This window comes from Rhincodon typus, chromosome 5 (genome assembly GCF_021869965.1).
Source record: "Rhincodon typus isolate 14 chromosome 5, sRhiTyp1.1, whole genome shotgun sequence".
Taxonomy (NCBI): Eukaryota; Metazoa; Chordata; class Chondrichthyes; order Orectolobiformes; family Rhincodontidae; genus Rhincodon; species Rhincodon typus.
This window is the reverse complement of record NC_063336.1, coordinates 90,340,497-90,356,793: the sequence shown is the minus strand read 5'-3', so window position 1 is coordinate 90,356,793 and position 16,297 is coordinate 90,340,497. Positions and strand designations below refer to the sequence as shown.

General features: G+C 38.5%; 1 protein-coding gene across 7 annotated transcripts in view; it reads right to left on the bottom strand.

The window, feature by feature from the left end:
* mak (male germ cell-associated kinase) overlaps positions 1 to 16,297 on the bottom strand; it is a 51,242-nt gene that overhangs the window by 19,029 nt on the left and 15,916 nt on the right. For all 7 annotated transcript variants that reach the window (XR_007262154.1, XR_007262155.1, XM_048597419.1 and 4 more), the window contains 5 exons: positions 14,385 to 14,464; positions 13,697 to 13,829; positions 9,618 to 9,789; positions 6,893 to 7,060; positions 3,059 to 3,376 (listed from right to left, as the gene is read on the bottom strand). Coding sequence is in view for 5 of the 7 variants with exons in the window: in XM_048597419.1 (XP_048453376.1) it covers positions 3,059 to 3,376; positions 6,893 to 7,060; positions 9,618 to 9,789; positions 13,697 to 13,829; positions 14,385 to 14,464 (871 nt within the window). In the remaining 2 variants the exon portion in view is untranslated. The remainder of the gene's footprint in view (positions 1 to 3,058; positions 3,377 to 6,892; positions 7,061 to 9,617; positions 9,790 to 13,696; positions 13,830 to 14,384; positions 14,465 to 16,297) is intronic.

Sequence of the window (16,297 nt, the reverse complement as noted above, 5' to 3'; positions counted from 1 at the left end):
CCCCATTTTCCCACACTTGGCCCATGATTTGTATGCTTATAGCATCTTAAGTGTTCAACTAAATAGGTTTTAAATAGAGTCATACAGCATGGGAACAAACTGTTTAGTCCAACTAATCCATGCCAGCCATGTTCCCAAACTAAGCTAGTCCCACTTGCCTATGTTTGGTCCACGTTCCTCCAAACCTTTCTTATTCACGTACTTATCCAAATGTCTTTTAAACATTGTAATTGTACCTGCATCCACCACTTCCTCTGGCAGTTCATTCACATACAACCACAATGTGTAAAAAAATTGTCCCGCATGTCCTTTTCAAATCTTTTCCCCTCTCACCATAAAAATATGCTCCCGCGTTTTGAATTTTCCAACCTTAGGGAAAAGACCTTCACTATTCACCTTATCAATGCCCCTCATGATTTTATAAATTCTAGAAGGTAACCCCTGCCCTCCTACGTTCCAATAAAACGTCCCAGCCTATCCAGCCTATTTTTAATAACTCAAACACTCCATTCCTCACAACATCCTGGTAAATCTTTTCTGAACCCTTTCCAAATTAATTATATCCTTCTTATAACAGGGCGACCAGGCTCTACACAGCACTCCAGAAACAGGCTAACCAACGTGTTGTAACCTCAACATGACATCCTAACTTCTATACTCAAAGGTCTAAGCAATGAAGGCAAGCATGCTAAATGCCTTATTAACTACCCCATCTATCTGTGACACATATTTCAAAGAATTATGTACCTGCACCCCTAGGTCTCTCTGTCCTACAACACTATCCAGGACGCTGTCATTAACTGTACTGGTCCTGCCCTTGTTTGTTTTACGAAAATACAATGCGTCACATTTATCCAAATTAAATTCTGTGATTCCTCAGCTCATTGACCCAACTAATCAAGTTCTCTTTGTATTCTTAGACAATCTTCTTCACCAGCTACTATAACACCAAGTTTGGTGTCATCCACAACTTACTAACCATGCCTCCTATATTCTCATCCAAATCATTTACACAAATGACAAAAAGGAGCGAGTTCCAGATACCCACGACATTCTGGGTGAAAAATGCTTTTCTCAATTTCCCCTAAAACCTTCATCTTCTTTCCTTATAGGTGTGATTTCTGGTTACGCTACTAATGGGAATTGATTTCTCCCTTATCTATACTGTCTATTCTCCTCAGAAGTTTATACACCTCAATCAGATCATCTCTCAGCTTTCACTGCTCGAGGGAAAACAACACCAGCCTATCCAGTCTCGCTTCATAGCGGAATTGCTCCAGCTGAGGCAACATCTCGGTAAATCTCTTCTGCACCCTCTCTAGCGCAATCACACCCTTCTTATAATATGACGACCAAAATGTCAAACTGTACTTGATCTATGGACTAACAAACATTATACAAACATCCATCATAACCTCCTTGCTCTTGTACAGAAGGCCTTGACTAATAAAAGCCAGTATCTTATGTGACTTCTTAACTATTTTATCTGTGCAGCTGCTTTCAGGATCTATGGATATGCACATCAAGGTCCCATTGATCCTCTGTGCTTCCTATGGACCTACCATTCAAAGTGTACTCCTTTGCCTTATCAGCCCTCCCAAAATGTAGTGGGAAGCAAATCCAAAGCATATCACCAACTGTATAGCTTCAACGTGACAGAAAGTGAACATGGAATGAACAAAAGAACAGCGTTGGAGAAGCACAGAACGTTAGGGATGAGCGGCTGTAGGTCTGGAAGTTACAGAAAAATGGGGTGACAAATACATTAAGAAATGTACACGAGTATGTGATTTTTAAATTGTAGAACAGTATTCAATACTTAAAATTTTGAGTTAAATTTTGTAAGAAAATGGCCTAAGGAAAGCCTGGACATAGGAAATGTTATGGATATAGAAGCAAGCAACTTTCGTGATAGAAAACATGGGGCAGATGGTCAGATCACACCTGGATAGAATCTCAAGACTGTTAACAGTCTGAGCAGAAGGGAACTGAATCAGTGAAAAAGCTAAGAAAATTGTGAAGTTAAAAGATAATTGCTATAGCATCTCATTCAAAACTGGTTGCCAGATTACCTGTCAAATGGCACAAGGGAGCATCAAGACATTTAGTAGAGAGTTAAAGCTAAGTGCTTAGAGCATACTTATAAACACGGATGCCGGGATTCAACAATGTCAGTAAGGGATAATGAAGATAATAACTGGATCACAATGATGTCATTGATTGCATCAGACATAGGATAAAGAGGTAAAATGCATTATAGCAAGTGAACAAATTTGAAACTGTGATTAGAGTCACAATGTTCACAACTTCAGTTACAAACAAAATCCTCAGCAATGACAACGTTCACTTGAAAAGTGCACATTGCATGCCACTCGAGTGATGCTGTATTTCAAAGAGTACTTACTGATTCAACTCTAATCTTTTAAGTTACGCTATAATAAAGTACATGGCAAAATGCAGTTTTAATTCAGTAATGACGTCAAAAGATCAATTACAAAAGTGCTCGTGGTGCTTAAAAAGGAGTATGGTATCATCACAGCAACCTAACAAGGCTGAAAATATCATGAACACTTCCACTTTAAAAAATATGATGAAGAAATAATCAAACATTATCTCCTTAGAGTCTGTAGAAGACTGATTGTAAATAAACTTGAAAATTTGACTGAATTTTAATTGTAATTGGTCGTAAATGTCTAATAATTTTGAAATGTCATTTTCTAAACTTAAAAATGTTGGTGTTAGAAGTGTGCGTAAAATTCCTAAACACCAAAACTAATTACATCTGCAATCTTCAGGAGCAAGTCCACAAACCAGATTTACAAGGAGTGCAGAACAAAAAATGCACTCAAGAATGCAGACGTTAAGCAGCATACTTTGGATCATACGTCCATTTGTGATACACAAGTACACTGCAAATATGGTACGAGCACTGTTTGCACTGTCTAGAACTATAATATAAAAAAATCTAATCGGTTACATCTCTGGCACTAAAGAGAAAAGGGTAAATTCACTACAACAAAATACAGTTTTCTTTTTCATGAAGTACATGAAATCCAACCTGAGATATTTTGGTATTTATTGAAGGAAGAAGATTTTGATGGGGTTTCTCTTGTTCGCCTTGGTTTTCTCTGTCAAGTGAACCAGGTGCTGGATCTGTTTGCCTCATATATATTTGATGCTGAGAGGGTGTAATTTGTTGAAGTGGCCTTGAAGGTGGATGAGGATGATGCAGAGGTGGGGGCGGATGTGGAGGTACAGGCTTCAACTGATTAACCAAATGTTTGTGCTGTGTTTCTCTTTGCTGCCTTCCATATTCTTGCACTTGCTGAGGAGTTCCCAGAGCTTGACCAACATGGAAATAGGGATAACGTAGTGCCTACAAATGCAAAGGATTGGAAAAGACTATTATAAATACTTACAATGGGTAAATTATGCAATATAACACAAACCAAAGGTAGCTTATTAAATCTTTCAACTAGATAGCAGGTCCAAGCAAAGTTCACATTCAGGTATACTTCAATTCTCAATTTATACCCGTTTGGAACGGCTTTAATTGACCTGCAAGGATTTGACAATGGTGTTTTGATGGTGTTTCCTTCTAAATATCACGATGTCCCAATCTACCGAGCTATGACTAACACATCTCCGAGAACAGAAGTCACATCAGTCAAGATCCTACAGCATCACTCATAGGGAATGACAATATTAAACTAACTTATTTCAAAATTCCTAAATAATGTAGCAAAAAAATTCTGAAGTCAAATGAGAGAACCTGCTACTAAAGAGGACATAGATACCAAAATGGAACAAATACCAAAGACTTTAGCTACATGAATCGCTACTTTTGGTCGCTATAAAGCTTTATACATAAACTCAAACTTAAATGAAGGAAAGTGTATAAAATGAATTGCCATATACTCAAGCACTTCCAGAAGCTACACTGAGCATCAGCAAACAACACCAATAATATTCAAAAACACAGTAGTCAAAAGAAAAATCAACTTCAGATACAGGGTTCAATAATATTAAGCCACAGAACTGTGTTACAATTCGAGGTAATGTTATAACTGGACAAGTCAGATCCCAGTCAGAAATCTGGCTTGATAAATCATATTTTGTTTTGTTTTAATTTTAACGAGGTGATCTCTCACTGAAACATAAGCACCCAATGTTGCTGATTTGTTTTCAACAATAAAACTAAAATTTATTAAGCAAAGAAAACGAAGATAAAATAGAACAGACAAAACAAACAAACACCAGAAATATAATCCCATTTGTTCCAAAGTAACTCCTTGACAAGTTAATCATTAATGTTTTTAACACAGAAAAAACAATATGTCACTAATTCAAATTCAAAAATCCAAACATAAGTAATAAAATATATACAAAATCTCAAGTCTACATCACAATTGAAAACATTGATTTTTTAATTTGAAGCACATATAGCAACTGGATTTGTGACAAATACTTGATATGTCGGCATAACAGGTTGCATTAATTAATCTTCAAAAAATGGGCACATAAAACATTGAATTCCTTCACAATGACAATTAAACAGAAAATACCAATTTCAACCTGGATTGGGCAGCTTGAATTTGTAACGATAGTGTGTTGACAATTCTCTGCAGCACAAAGAGGCGAATACCAGGACAAACAGGCAAACTATTAACTATGAGACAAGAAGGTGCAGAGCTGGATGAACACAGCAGGCTAAGCAGAATCATAGGAGCAGAAAGGCTGACGTTTCGGGCCTAGACCCTTCATCAGAAACTATCCTTGGAGGAAAGCTAATAAAACGGAATTACAGACCCAATCTTTCATTTTGCTTTTGAAAACAAAATATGATCCCTTAGTGCTTTCCTGTAGAAGAATTCAGGACAAAATGCAAAATACAAAAATCTGAGTGCGAATACATTTTTACAGATTCATAAAATCCCTACAGTGCTGAAGGAGGCCATTGAGCCAATTGAGTCTGCACTGACCCACCACCACACCACATCCCATAACCTCACACAGGGATTTTACCATGGCCAATCCGCTTAACCTGCACATTTTTGGACTGTGGGAGGAAGTCCACGCAGACATGGGAAGAATGCTTGTGTGGAGTCTGCTCGGTCGTCCAAGGCTAGAATCACACCAGAATCACTGGCGCTGTGAAATAGCAGTGCTAACCGCTGTGCCACCGTACTGCCAGTTTTGGAAAGAAGGAGAGAAGTAAATTAAACTTAAATGGAATACAGACTTTGTGCAAATCAATGTTAAAGGTACAAGGAGAAAAGGCGATATAAGAGATGGTCAGAATCGCTGGTATTGTATCTAAAGCTAAAGAATACAAAATCAAAAATGTGACATTGAGCTTGAAAAGGGCCTCGACCACGCCGGTGGAAGCGAATGGATAGGAGTGTGAGAGTGTGAGAGGAAAGCTTTAAATGGGAAAAAAAGAATGAGGCTTAGATTCATGGGAATGTTAGCAAAGTTACAAACTCCCAATTTTAGAGAGAGAGAAAGACTCGAAAAGGTCAAACTTTACGGTGTAAAAAAATGAGGAAAATTCGAATTTGAAGTCTTTAAGAACATAAAGAGATAAAGGTCAAGGGTGACAGATTGCTTCAACTGATCAGCATGAGGGTAACAAATAGCACAAGTTTCTTAAAGTTGACCAGAAAGCTTTCTCTGCCACAAACTGCTGCTAAGCAAAATTCTTAAGTCATTTACAATTGACAGAGATTTATTGCAAGTTAAGGAATATTGAAAAAAAATCTGAGTGTGAATACATTTTTACCGATTGATAGAATCCCTGCAGCGCTGAACGAGGCCATTGAGCCAACCGAGTCTGCACTGACCCACCACCACACCACATCCCGTAACCTCACACAGGGATTTTACCATGGCCAATAGAATTAAACTGCATAGTTTATGGAGAAAAATCTGATGCTTGGTATCGATATTTTTTCCTACCAGTGGTGAAGCACTGAATTACACAATGTACAGCAGAAAGAGTGCATTCGACTGAATTGGTACATCCTGATGTTTACACTCCACAGGCCTCCTCCCAACCTACTTCTAATCCCAACAGTAAAACTGCGAGGCTCTCGCTCTCATGTATTCATCCTTTAATTTTCAAGACATCCATTAGATCTATCAACCATCTTCATTTGAGTAAGAGCCTGTTCAGCCTTTTGTGATCTGTACAATCCCCCAGTTCCAGTATTATCCCCAAATTCTTTTGTTTTCAGTGCTTCCGTGTTGTACATGAAGGCCAAAACAGTGCACAGATCACGAGTATGATCTAACCAAGAATTGAAATAAATTTAACATAACTTTTCTGCATTTCAGTGCTATGTCTCAAGAAATGAACCACAGTACTTTTTAAAAAAATGTTCTTAATAATGTGTCATGAGTTGAATGGCTTTCTTCTGCTCCTATGTCTTTATGGTTCCTTCTATAGTGTGTTTTGTGTACACTGCACCCTCAGTCATTTTTGCTCCTCTTCCCACTTGGTCTAATTTTCCAATCAGTTTTGACCTTTTAAATCTTCTAAGAAAACTGCAACACATCATGTCTCGACACTGAAGTAGATTAATCAATTATTGAAAAAAATCTGCTGTAAGGATCACATGTATATGCAGAACTAGATTGATTTAATTCCATTACTTTATTAACATACAATTTTCACATGCAGACAAAAGAGATGAAGATGTACTCCTTTGATTTTATCATATCATGGACAAATTAGAAGATGTTTGAAAATTCCAGCAAAATGAGCTGAAAGACCTCCTTCAGCATCTCAAGGTTCAATGATTTTACCATTCCTACAAGGTAACTATAAGCCAAACAATTTTATACAAGCATTAGTACTAAGTACTTAAAAACTGGTTGATTAAGAACTCACTTGGCTTGGAGTTGGTCGCTTTTTTGGGTCCCATTGGAGCATATCTCTCATGAGTTGAATAGCTTCGCTACTTGCATTAGGAATCAATGTCTTGAGGTTATTGGGGACACACTGAGGCCAACGGAAATTCATGGCTGCTGCAAGCTGATAGCCTTCTGACCAATTATTCTAAGATGACGATTGCAAAGTTATCCAATGAAGTAAAACAGGGTAATTCACACAGTGAGAGAGCAAAATGTTACGTGGGCAACATAAGTTACATTTTTCTTATTTCCCAAATTATAGTTTCTAAACTCATTAGTGGCTGAAAGACTGATAGGAACAGTGGGTCCAGAGAACATGCAGTAAACCAATACTACAGCAAAATACGGTGTATCTGAAATAATTTCAGATAATTATGAAATCTAAAATGAAAATAGAAACTATTGGAAATAAAAGCTCCATCAGCATTCGTGGGGTGAGAAATAGTTAACATTCAAGGTTGATAACCTTTCACAAGACTGAGAAAAAATTAGAGATGCAATCAGTTCTCAGCAGCTCCGACATCATTCAAGAAAATCAACACCATCCAGGACAAAGCAATCCACTTGATTGGGATCCCATCCTCTACCTTAAACTTTTGAGTTCCTGAACCAGTAAGACAGTGGCAGCAATGTGCCCAGCAAGAACTCAACAAGGCTCCATAGGCAGCACCTTCCAAACTATAAAAATTTACCAACTAGAAAGACAAGGGACTGATACATGGGAACATCACCTGCAAATACCCGCCACCCAACTCATACACCAACAGCCTTGGAACTATATTGTAATTCCTTCACAGTTGCTGGATCAAAATACCGGAATTCACTTTTTAACAGCTCTGCACTGTGCCTATACCACCTGGATTGCAGTAGTTCAAGTAAGTGGCTCACCACTATCTTCTCAAGGATAATTAGGATGGGCAACAAAAGCAGCCTAGCCAAAGATGCTAAAATCCCATGAAAGAATGCATTGGGAAAAAAACAAGTCCACTGTTAGTGGAGGAGGGTGGGAAAAAGATTACTGGAGATCCAGGTTAGTCAGGAGGGTAGATGACATTGAATGACAAAAGAGTTTGTTGTGCAAAGCAAATTAAGTGCTAATGAGCTAAGCAAAGAAGCAAAAAGATATGTCTAGAGAAGGTGTGATTAACAGAATGAACAGTCACCACCAGCAAAGAATGAAACAAAAGGAGACAGGCTATGATGCAAAACCTGCCTTTCACCTTTTCCCTTGTCATCAAGGCCTCAGACACTGCCTCCAGATGAAAGTGCAATTGACGCATAGTTCATACAGATGAACAAACAAATCAGGAGCATCAGTAGGTCATTCAGCCCCTTCAGCTTGCTCTGCCATTCAAAGAGATCATGGTCGATCAGATTGTAACCTCAAATCTGCATTCCTGCCTTTCATCCCTTTGCTGAACAGGATCTACTTACTTCTGCCTTAAAACTATTCGAGGGACTCTCTTCCTGAAAGGTGCTAAAAACAGAGTTCTAACGATTCAAGACTCTGAGTGAAAAAAATTCACGTCATCTGTTTTAAAATTGGCGACTGATGATTTTTAAACAGTAATCCTAGTTCCAAATCCTGCCAAAAGAGGATACATTCTTCATACAGATGCGTTGTTGAGACATCAGTATGTTGTATTTTTCAATCAAATCACCACTTACTCTTTTAAACTCCAACAGATACAAACCTAGCCCCTCAAGTCAATAGCTTGTATTCACTGATAGTGATACTTCTCTACATTAGAGACCAAACTCAGACTTGAAACCACTTGAACACTGATTCAGTCCACAAATTGATCCCAAGCTTTTGGATGCTTAAAATTGCAGTTTGCCATTGATCCCTGCAGTATTCCAATGGAAGTCAATGGAAAAGGTACAGAACTGCATCATTCGAATAGGTATTTAAGCCTTCCACACTCATCATTGAACTTGGATAAGCTATGGATAGGTATAAAAACAAGCATCATCTTAATGATGAATAAGCAAAAGGGACAATTGGAGATATAATACAGTCTTAATAATAGGCCTGAGAAGTAAATGGAGATAAGCCCTGCATTTAGTCAATATGTGGCTTTCACCACAGCAAATCACAGAGTCATTGAATCCCTACAGTGTGGAAGCAGGCCATTTGGTTCATCAAGTCACACCAACACACTCCACTACCCCATCCCTGTTACTCTGCACATCCCTGGACACTATGGGCAATTTAGCAAAGCCAATCCACCTAACCTGCGCATCTTTGGACGATGGAAGGAAACCAGAGCACCCAGAAGAATCTCATGCAGACACAGGGAGAAAACCTGCGCAGAATGTGCAAACTCCACACAGACAGGCGCCCAAGCGAGGAATCGAACTTTACTGCACACAATTTAAAGATGTTGAAACCAAGTAAGAAGTCTCAAACATACAAAACAGCAAAAATGTTGTAGAATTACACACATCTCCAAGTCTTTCCTTATCCCCAGTAGCATTCAAGTTTGACATCAAACACTATTACTTTATTTCTCCTCAGGTGTGACTGTTTACATTAATGGTGATGTCATACGCTATAGGCATCAACATCGAGTCATAGAGTTGTACAGCATGGAAACAGACCCTTCGGTCCAACTTGTCCATACTGACCAGATATCCTAAATTTATCTACATTGTGACTTTTCAATTAAAGTAAATGCAAGCACTTCATTAATGTTTTACACCTTTTTAGGGGTTCCTAAAACTTGGCAAATTTTGAAAATCTCATCTATTTCACTGGAGCCAGGAAAGAGAGGTCTTAATGTGTAGAGTTCTGCCATAATACAACCAACAGCCCACATGTCAATAGGAGAACTGTAATTTGTCGAGCGCAGGAGGACTTCAGGTGCTCGGTACCTATTAACAAAAAAAAGGAAAAAATTAGGCAAGAGTCTTGGAGGACATAACATAATAGGGAAATAGTATGTGAATACTTTGATTGGTTCCTTCCCAAAATAAAATTTAATTAATTGGATATTTTGGCTTCATTTGAAATGCACTAACTCCACCTGCTGGTAAATATGAGGCCATTACTCATCCACTTTCTGATCCCCATGATAAAATCCTTTGGAGTTGGTTTTAGAGAATCATTTAGAATCTAACAGATGAGAGTATACAATATAAACACACAATTCCAGACCGCAAGCAGCAGAAAAGTTCCAAACATTCTTAAAATTACTATTTAAATTTACTTCCCAAGGTAGGGAGCCCAGAATTGGATAATATTCCAGTTGTGATCGAATCAGATTCACAATAACACAGCTGTTTTGGTATTGTCCCTATATCCCATATGCATTATTAATCATTTCAGCCCTAAAATTATGCACACATATACCCACAGGTTCCCTTGTTATTGCATCCCATTTAGACTTGTAGCTTGAATTTCATATTGGGTCTCATTTCAGTGGGAAAGACCAGGAATCACTTCAAGGTTCTAGAATCAGAGTCCATTCAGCCCATCTAGTCTACACCAACCCTCTCAAGAGCATCCCACCTAGACTCAGAACCGCCACCCTATCCCTGTAACCCCACATTTACCATGGTTAATCCACCTAGCCTGCACATCTTTGGACTGTGGCAGGAAACTGGAGCACCCAGAGTAAACTCACACAGACATGGGAGACCGTGCAAACTTCATACAGCTTTAAATTTCCATTTGTCCATTTATTCCACCAGCCTGTGACCATCTCCCTCACCATTCACTATATTTTTCAAGTTTTCTTGAAATCATGTCCCAGATTTTAAAAAAAAGGTAATTGATATAGATCAACAAAAAGCAATGAACCTGAAACAGACCCTGATATCATTCCCCAGACCAAAAAAAAACCATTCATACTGCTCATTGTTACCCCTCACTCAGCAGATTTCATATCCATGTTGCTACTTCACCTTAATTAAACCACATTTGTCTAAGTGACTGTTAATTGGATCCTAAATTATCATTTGTAAAATCTTTCCCACCACTGAAGTTAAACTAACTAAGCATTGCTTATCCTTACCAGGTAGTCCCCAGGTTGCAAACAGATTACGTTCTAGAGGCTGTTCATAGGTCAATTCGTCCAAAAATGGGAACATGATATAGTATAACATAAATCAGTCACTCATAAGTACAGGAAACGTTCATGTCAGGTCTTTAAAACTCCCCCCCCGTATGAGTGTGTGCTCATTATTGTGAGCATTCATAAGTTGAATACTCGTAAACTGCAGACCCCCATAAATATTTTTGAACAAAAGGTGTAATATTAACTAATGTCCTGTCCTATGGAAGATTGAAAGATTGTAGTCAAGACCTGTGCAATTTCCCCCTCACTTCCCACTGTATCCTTTGATGCATCTCATCTGGCTGTGATGACTTATCAACTTTAAGCACAATCATACGCTCAAACGCCTTCCTCATTATTTAGCCAATCCAGTATCTCATCTACTTTCTCTTTCATAACGACTTGCAAAATCATCTCTCCTTCACTCCTCCCCTCAAACTTTTTCTCCCTTATTTTACTCTCCATCATTGTCACCATCCAGGGAGATCTATATTTTTGTATTATGTCTAAAAATAAGTTCTGTTCCTGACTCGAGGACATCTCCAATACCATAATACTCTTCTTAATCAGTACTGTATGTTTCCCCATCTCTCCTGAGCGCCTTCTATCTAGAATATTTAACATCTAATCATGCCCTTTTAGAAAGCCACGTCTCCAATATTGCCTAATCATTGTATAACCATACTGGTGTCTGCACAATTCATCAGTCTTATTTATCACACTTTCATAAACACGTACTCTAAGCTTAGACATTAGCTTATTTCCTAATACTCTAACATCCAGTAATACCATACCATTTTCTGAGGTGACAGTCTCACAAGACAGTGGTTTGCACCTTGGGTGGTCAATCCTGCATTAAGCATCACAGGTGTGGCTTGGACCCTGATCCAGCATCTAAGTCTGTGCTATATAAGTCTCAGAGGAAGTTAGTGGGTTGAGAAGGTACATGATTTGTTGATCTCTCTTCTTCGTACCCTCTTCTTAGCCAGTTGAGCTTTCTGTTTCTGCTCACCCAAACTCCTGCTCTTCAATGCAGTCATCCTCCAATGGTCATGGCAGTCAGTAGTATCTCTCTCTGCTCTCAGAATGCACTATCTTTGTATTTAACTTGTAAGTGCCCTTGTATGAAGGTTTGTATGCCCAGGAGATTATGACCCGATGGGTCACCCAGAAAGAAGGACAAAGTGTGTTTCTCATGGCAGCTTGCATGTGTCAAGACAAGTTTGCTTAAAAACCCAAAAAATGGGTCACGTGGAGCCTCTAAAGTGTTGCAGAGTACATTAAAGTCTGCAATTAAAGCCTCCAGTCCCCATTAAAGCAACTGGCTCTTTGCAAATGTAACATCGTTGCTGCTGTGAACAGTGCCTTTTCCAAAACGTTCAAGATATAGATGCCAAACTGATTTTAAAATTTAATGTTCTGCATAACAACATCTATCCTGTACAACGCATCTTCTTAACAAGATCATCATCCAAGCTAATGCATACTGCAATCATTTAGTAATGAGCATATACTGATGGAATTGGCATACTTTAAGACATTGAGTTGGTGACTACTCCCTGCTAAGAGATGTTAAAGATACATATGAGATAGCAAAAATGGAAGCTATTCATCTCTTTCTCTTGCCTAGCATATGTTGACTAGCTCTCACCACTTTAGAAGAGCATGCTGAGATGTTCTCTGTCAGATTTTGTGAAGCAACAGCAAACTAAATGCATATGCTGATTTCAGCATCAAGTGGACAGATTACTGGAGATTATGCAGCCTAGCTGTGTGAAGTTAACAACTTCCCACGTCACACTGTCAATGTTAATAGATGGTGGTATGGCAAAATCTGGACATAACACTGGCCTTTCTGATGTTGGTGGCCAAACTAACGCCTTACAAGCTTGAGAGAATTTGTTCATTTGCTGCTGCAGGGCCTCGATATGTATAAACTACCCTGGTCAGACTGCTGATCACCTCTGTTCATCCTTCCAGAGCAGATCTTAAAACAATTCAGGAATATGAAGCCCTCCTTCTGCACAACCTCCCAGTGCCTTCAATTATATGTGCACATTTATCTATCAGTATTGCTTCAGTTCATTGCACTTCCAAATTTTGTTACACCTGAAAATTTTAAGAAAGAACCCTGTACAATGTGAAGTTTAATGTACTTCTCATGGATAGTCCTGGGATGCCATGCATCTCATCTAAAAAGCAAACACCCATTCACCAATGTCTCTCGGCACAATGGATCAAGCAGGCAATTTGAGTTATGCTGTGAAGATAAAAGGAGTTTAAAACACACCTGTCCTGCATTGCAAAATGACTACCATCACACCAGCAGTTCACTTGTATTCTTGGTATACCAAATCAACTCCTGTTTCTTGGAGAGGTTGTGAGGATTAACAAACTAACATATACACAACAACTAAAATACAGTTGAAGAAAACAAATTCCTGAAATTTTAGCACTTATCTTATTGTCTGTGCTTCAATCAGCTCTCTTTAGAACTGCAAGTTAATATGACATCCAAGTCAACAAAGTGACATTAAAAACAAGCTGTTGAGAAAACAGGATGCCACTTCCAGCTGTGAAATACAGTTTTATTTTTATTTGCTATTCATGCAGAATTGCACAGCTGCCCTTGACGTGCCTTAACAACCTTAAAACCACTTGGCAATTGTAAACCTAAACTACAAATAATGCCAAGTGCTTTTTAATAGATGAGACATTCTTACCATCTTGTAGATACATAATCTGTGTATGGTGGACGAGATCGAATTTCACGAGCTAGACCAAAATCAGCTATTTTTATCAGTTCTGGTCCCATACAAAGGAGGTTTTCTGGTTTCATGTCACGATGAAAAAATCCTGGAACAAAATGCGCGAACATAATAGATAAGATAGTTCCCTGTAGCAACGTAATATTTTCTCCCCTAACCCAGACTTATTTTTATGTAATTGCCACCCTATAAACCGTCATCCTCCTAAGTCTGCCTCTTCCTCATTCCTCCTCCTCCTCACTTCCACTTCTATTCATTTCTCTCCCACATGCCCCCATCTCACCTTGTCATCCCCCACTCCATGCCCCTCACATTTTGCCCCAAAGCTGTACCCCCCACTTCACTTTCCTGCTGCCCCCTCATTCTCTATCCCCCACCCCCGTGAACAGGCGCAGGTTGCAACATGCAAATTCAGCTCATGCAGACACAGAAAGAATTGGCTCAAAGGTAAAGAGGTGGCATCAATGAGATGAACCACATAATTTTCTCCCTCCAAAATCAGATCTAACAAACTGGGCTCAGCAACGGACAGCCAAATCCCATTTTTAAGATGCAGATTCTTTACCCCATTAAACATTTGTTGTGTTCTAATATTTTTGAGTTCCTACAGCATGCTTCTGCTCAAACAATATTGAACACCTACCATGTTTGTGTATAAAAGCTAATCCTTGAAGTATCTGGTACATGATGTTTCGAATGGACGATTCAGGAAAGAGCCTGTTTCTGTAAATAAGAATCAGTTATTAATTTCAAAAATCACAATAAAAGCTTTCTACTAATAACAATGGTTATTGACTTGGAACATGGCAAAACTTCTAATCTAGTTTGGCATGTAGAACCACCTCTGAATTCAGTTATCAAATGTACAGGTCATACATCTCAAGTCTCATCGCTGACAAGCTAAAGCCAAGCATTCAGAAAAAGAAGATTGGGGCAACCCAGGCATACCACGTTCCCATTCCCCAAAAACCATGTGCCCTACTTGTGAGGGAGAATATAGGTTGTGCATTAGATTCTTCAGTCATTCAAGAACTAGTCTTTACTGTAGAAGCAAGTCATCCTCAAACACAAGACAATCACTTTTCAAGTTAAGAAACCAAACTGGGTAATTATCAGCAAATTGTACACTGCCTTTTCCTGGTTCTCCAACTCTCAGCAACAATTTAAAAAGACCCCCGTGTGAGAAACTTGATATGAGAAAATTCCACATGGGTAACATATACACTGAAATGTTGTTCTGGAATTTCTCACCAGACGTTGACAGTTAGCACCAAAATTTCCTGTATTGGATGGATTGGAGTATGCCCTGAACATGTCTTCAACCACCTGGTATTTAGGTGAACACAGGTAGTCCCAGGGATCAAAGAACATGCAAGACGTGGGTGGAACAAATCATTATCACATGGTGTTCTTGTCTTTTGAAAAGTTAGAATCAACATATATTTGGACTGTAGGTCAAGCTTTAAACTATTAGGCATATTTACAAACAAAACTAAAATTTTCAACACAAACAGGAAATTGTGTCCAAAATGCTCTCAACTGAACTTGTTAGGTCGCAATTCAAGTTTGAATAAATTCATGTTCAAAACGATAAACCTACAATCTTCAATCTTACAGTGCAGTCAGAAAGCATAACAGAATACAGTAGTTTATTTCTTCTTCATTTCATTGAAACATACCTGTTGTTATATTTAAGGACGATAACCTGATGCAGTTAATTCATAACGTTTAAATGGGTTTATCACCAAAATAAACATTTCAAGCATATTCAATACTCCACTGAAGTTACTTCTAAAAAAAAATTCTGAATCATTTAACAGTTTAATTGGTGCACATTAGTCTTCTTACTAAAATATTTTTGCTATTAAAAATAAAATGTGTCTACTAGTGCCCATGTTAACAAAACAGCAATCAGAAAAGTATTCTTAGACTAGTGCATTTGTCAAAATCTCTCAGTTTCGACCTTGTAGTGCAGCCAGTTATGACAGGAACTGAACAACTGAATTGAATAAGCAGAAGGACTGGATTCGGATAGACTGCACTCTTTATGCAATTCAAAAGACTGATTATAAATTTCTTTTGAAGGGAAATTAAAAATGTGTATGCACGGGACTGACAGCTATGTGCCTACACAAATACAATTGCTGTAAATGAATTGCTAGCATTCCAAACAGGTGATTGAATGAACTGATTGGACACACGTCAAATTTGAACCAACCCATAAGGGCATCTCAGAGGTTCTTAAGAGAATAGCATTAAGAAATGCACTTACTAAAACTATCTTTCATTCTATACCAAATCCTCATTATATGCAGAGGATAGAGGCAGGACCTCCCACAAATGAAAAAAGATAGATACCACTACAGTTTAAATCTCCAACCTACCACAAAGGAGCACATAATTATACACAACAAGTGGATGGGAAAGAAAAAGGCTGGGTCTGGCAATGACCTCACAAATATTTGGATCCGCATAGTCAATCCATGGATATTGAGGAGAATGTGTACATCAGCAACCCACAGATGCACATAACAACTACATAGTTATCCAAACAGT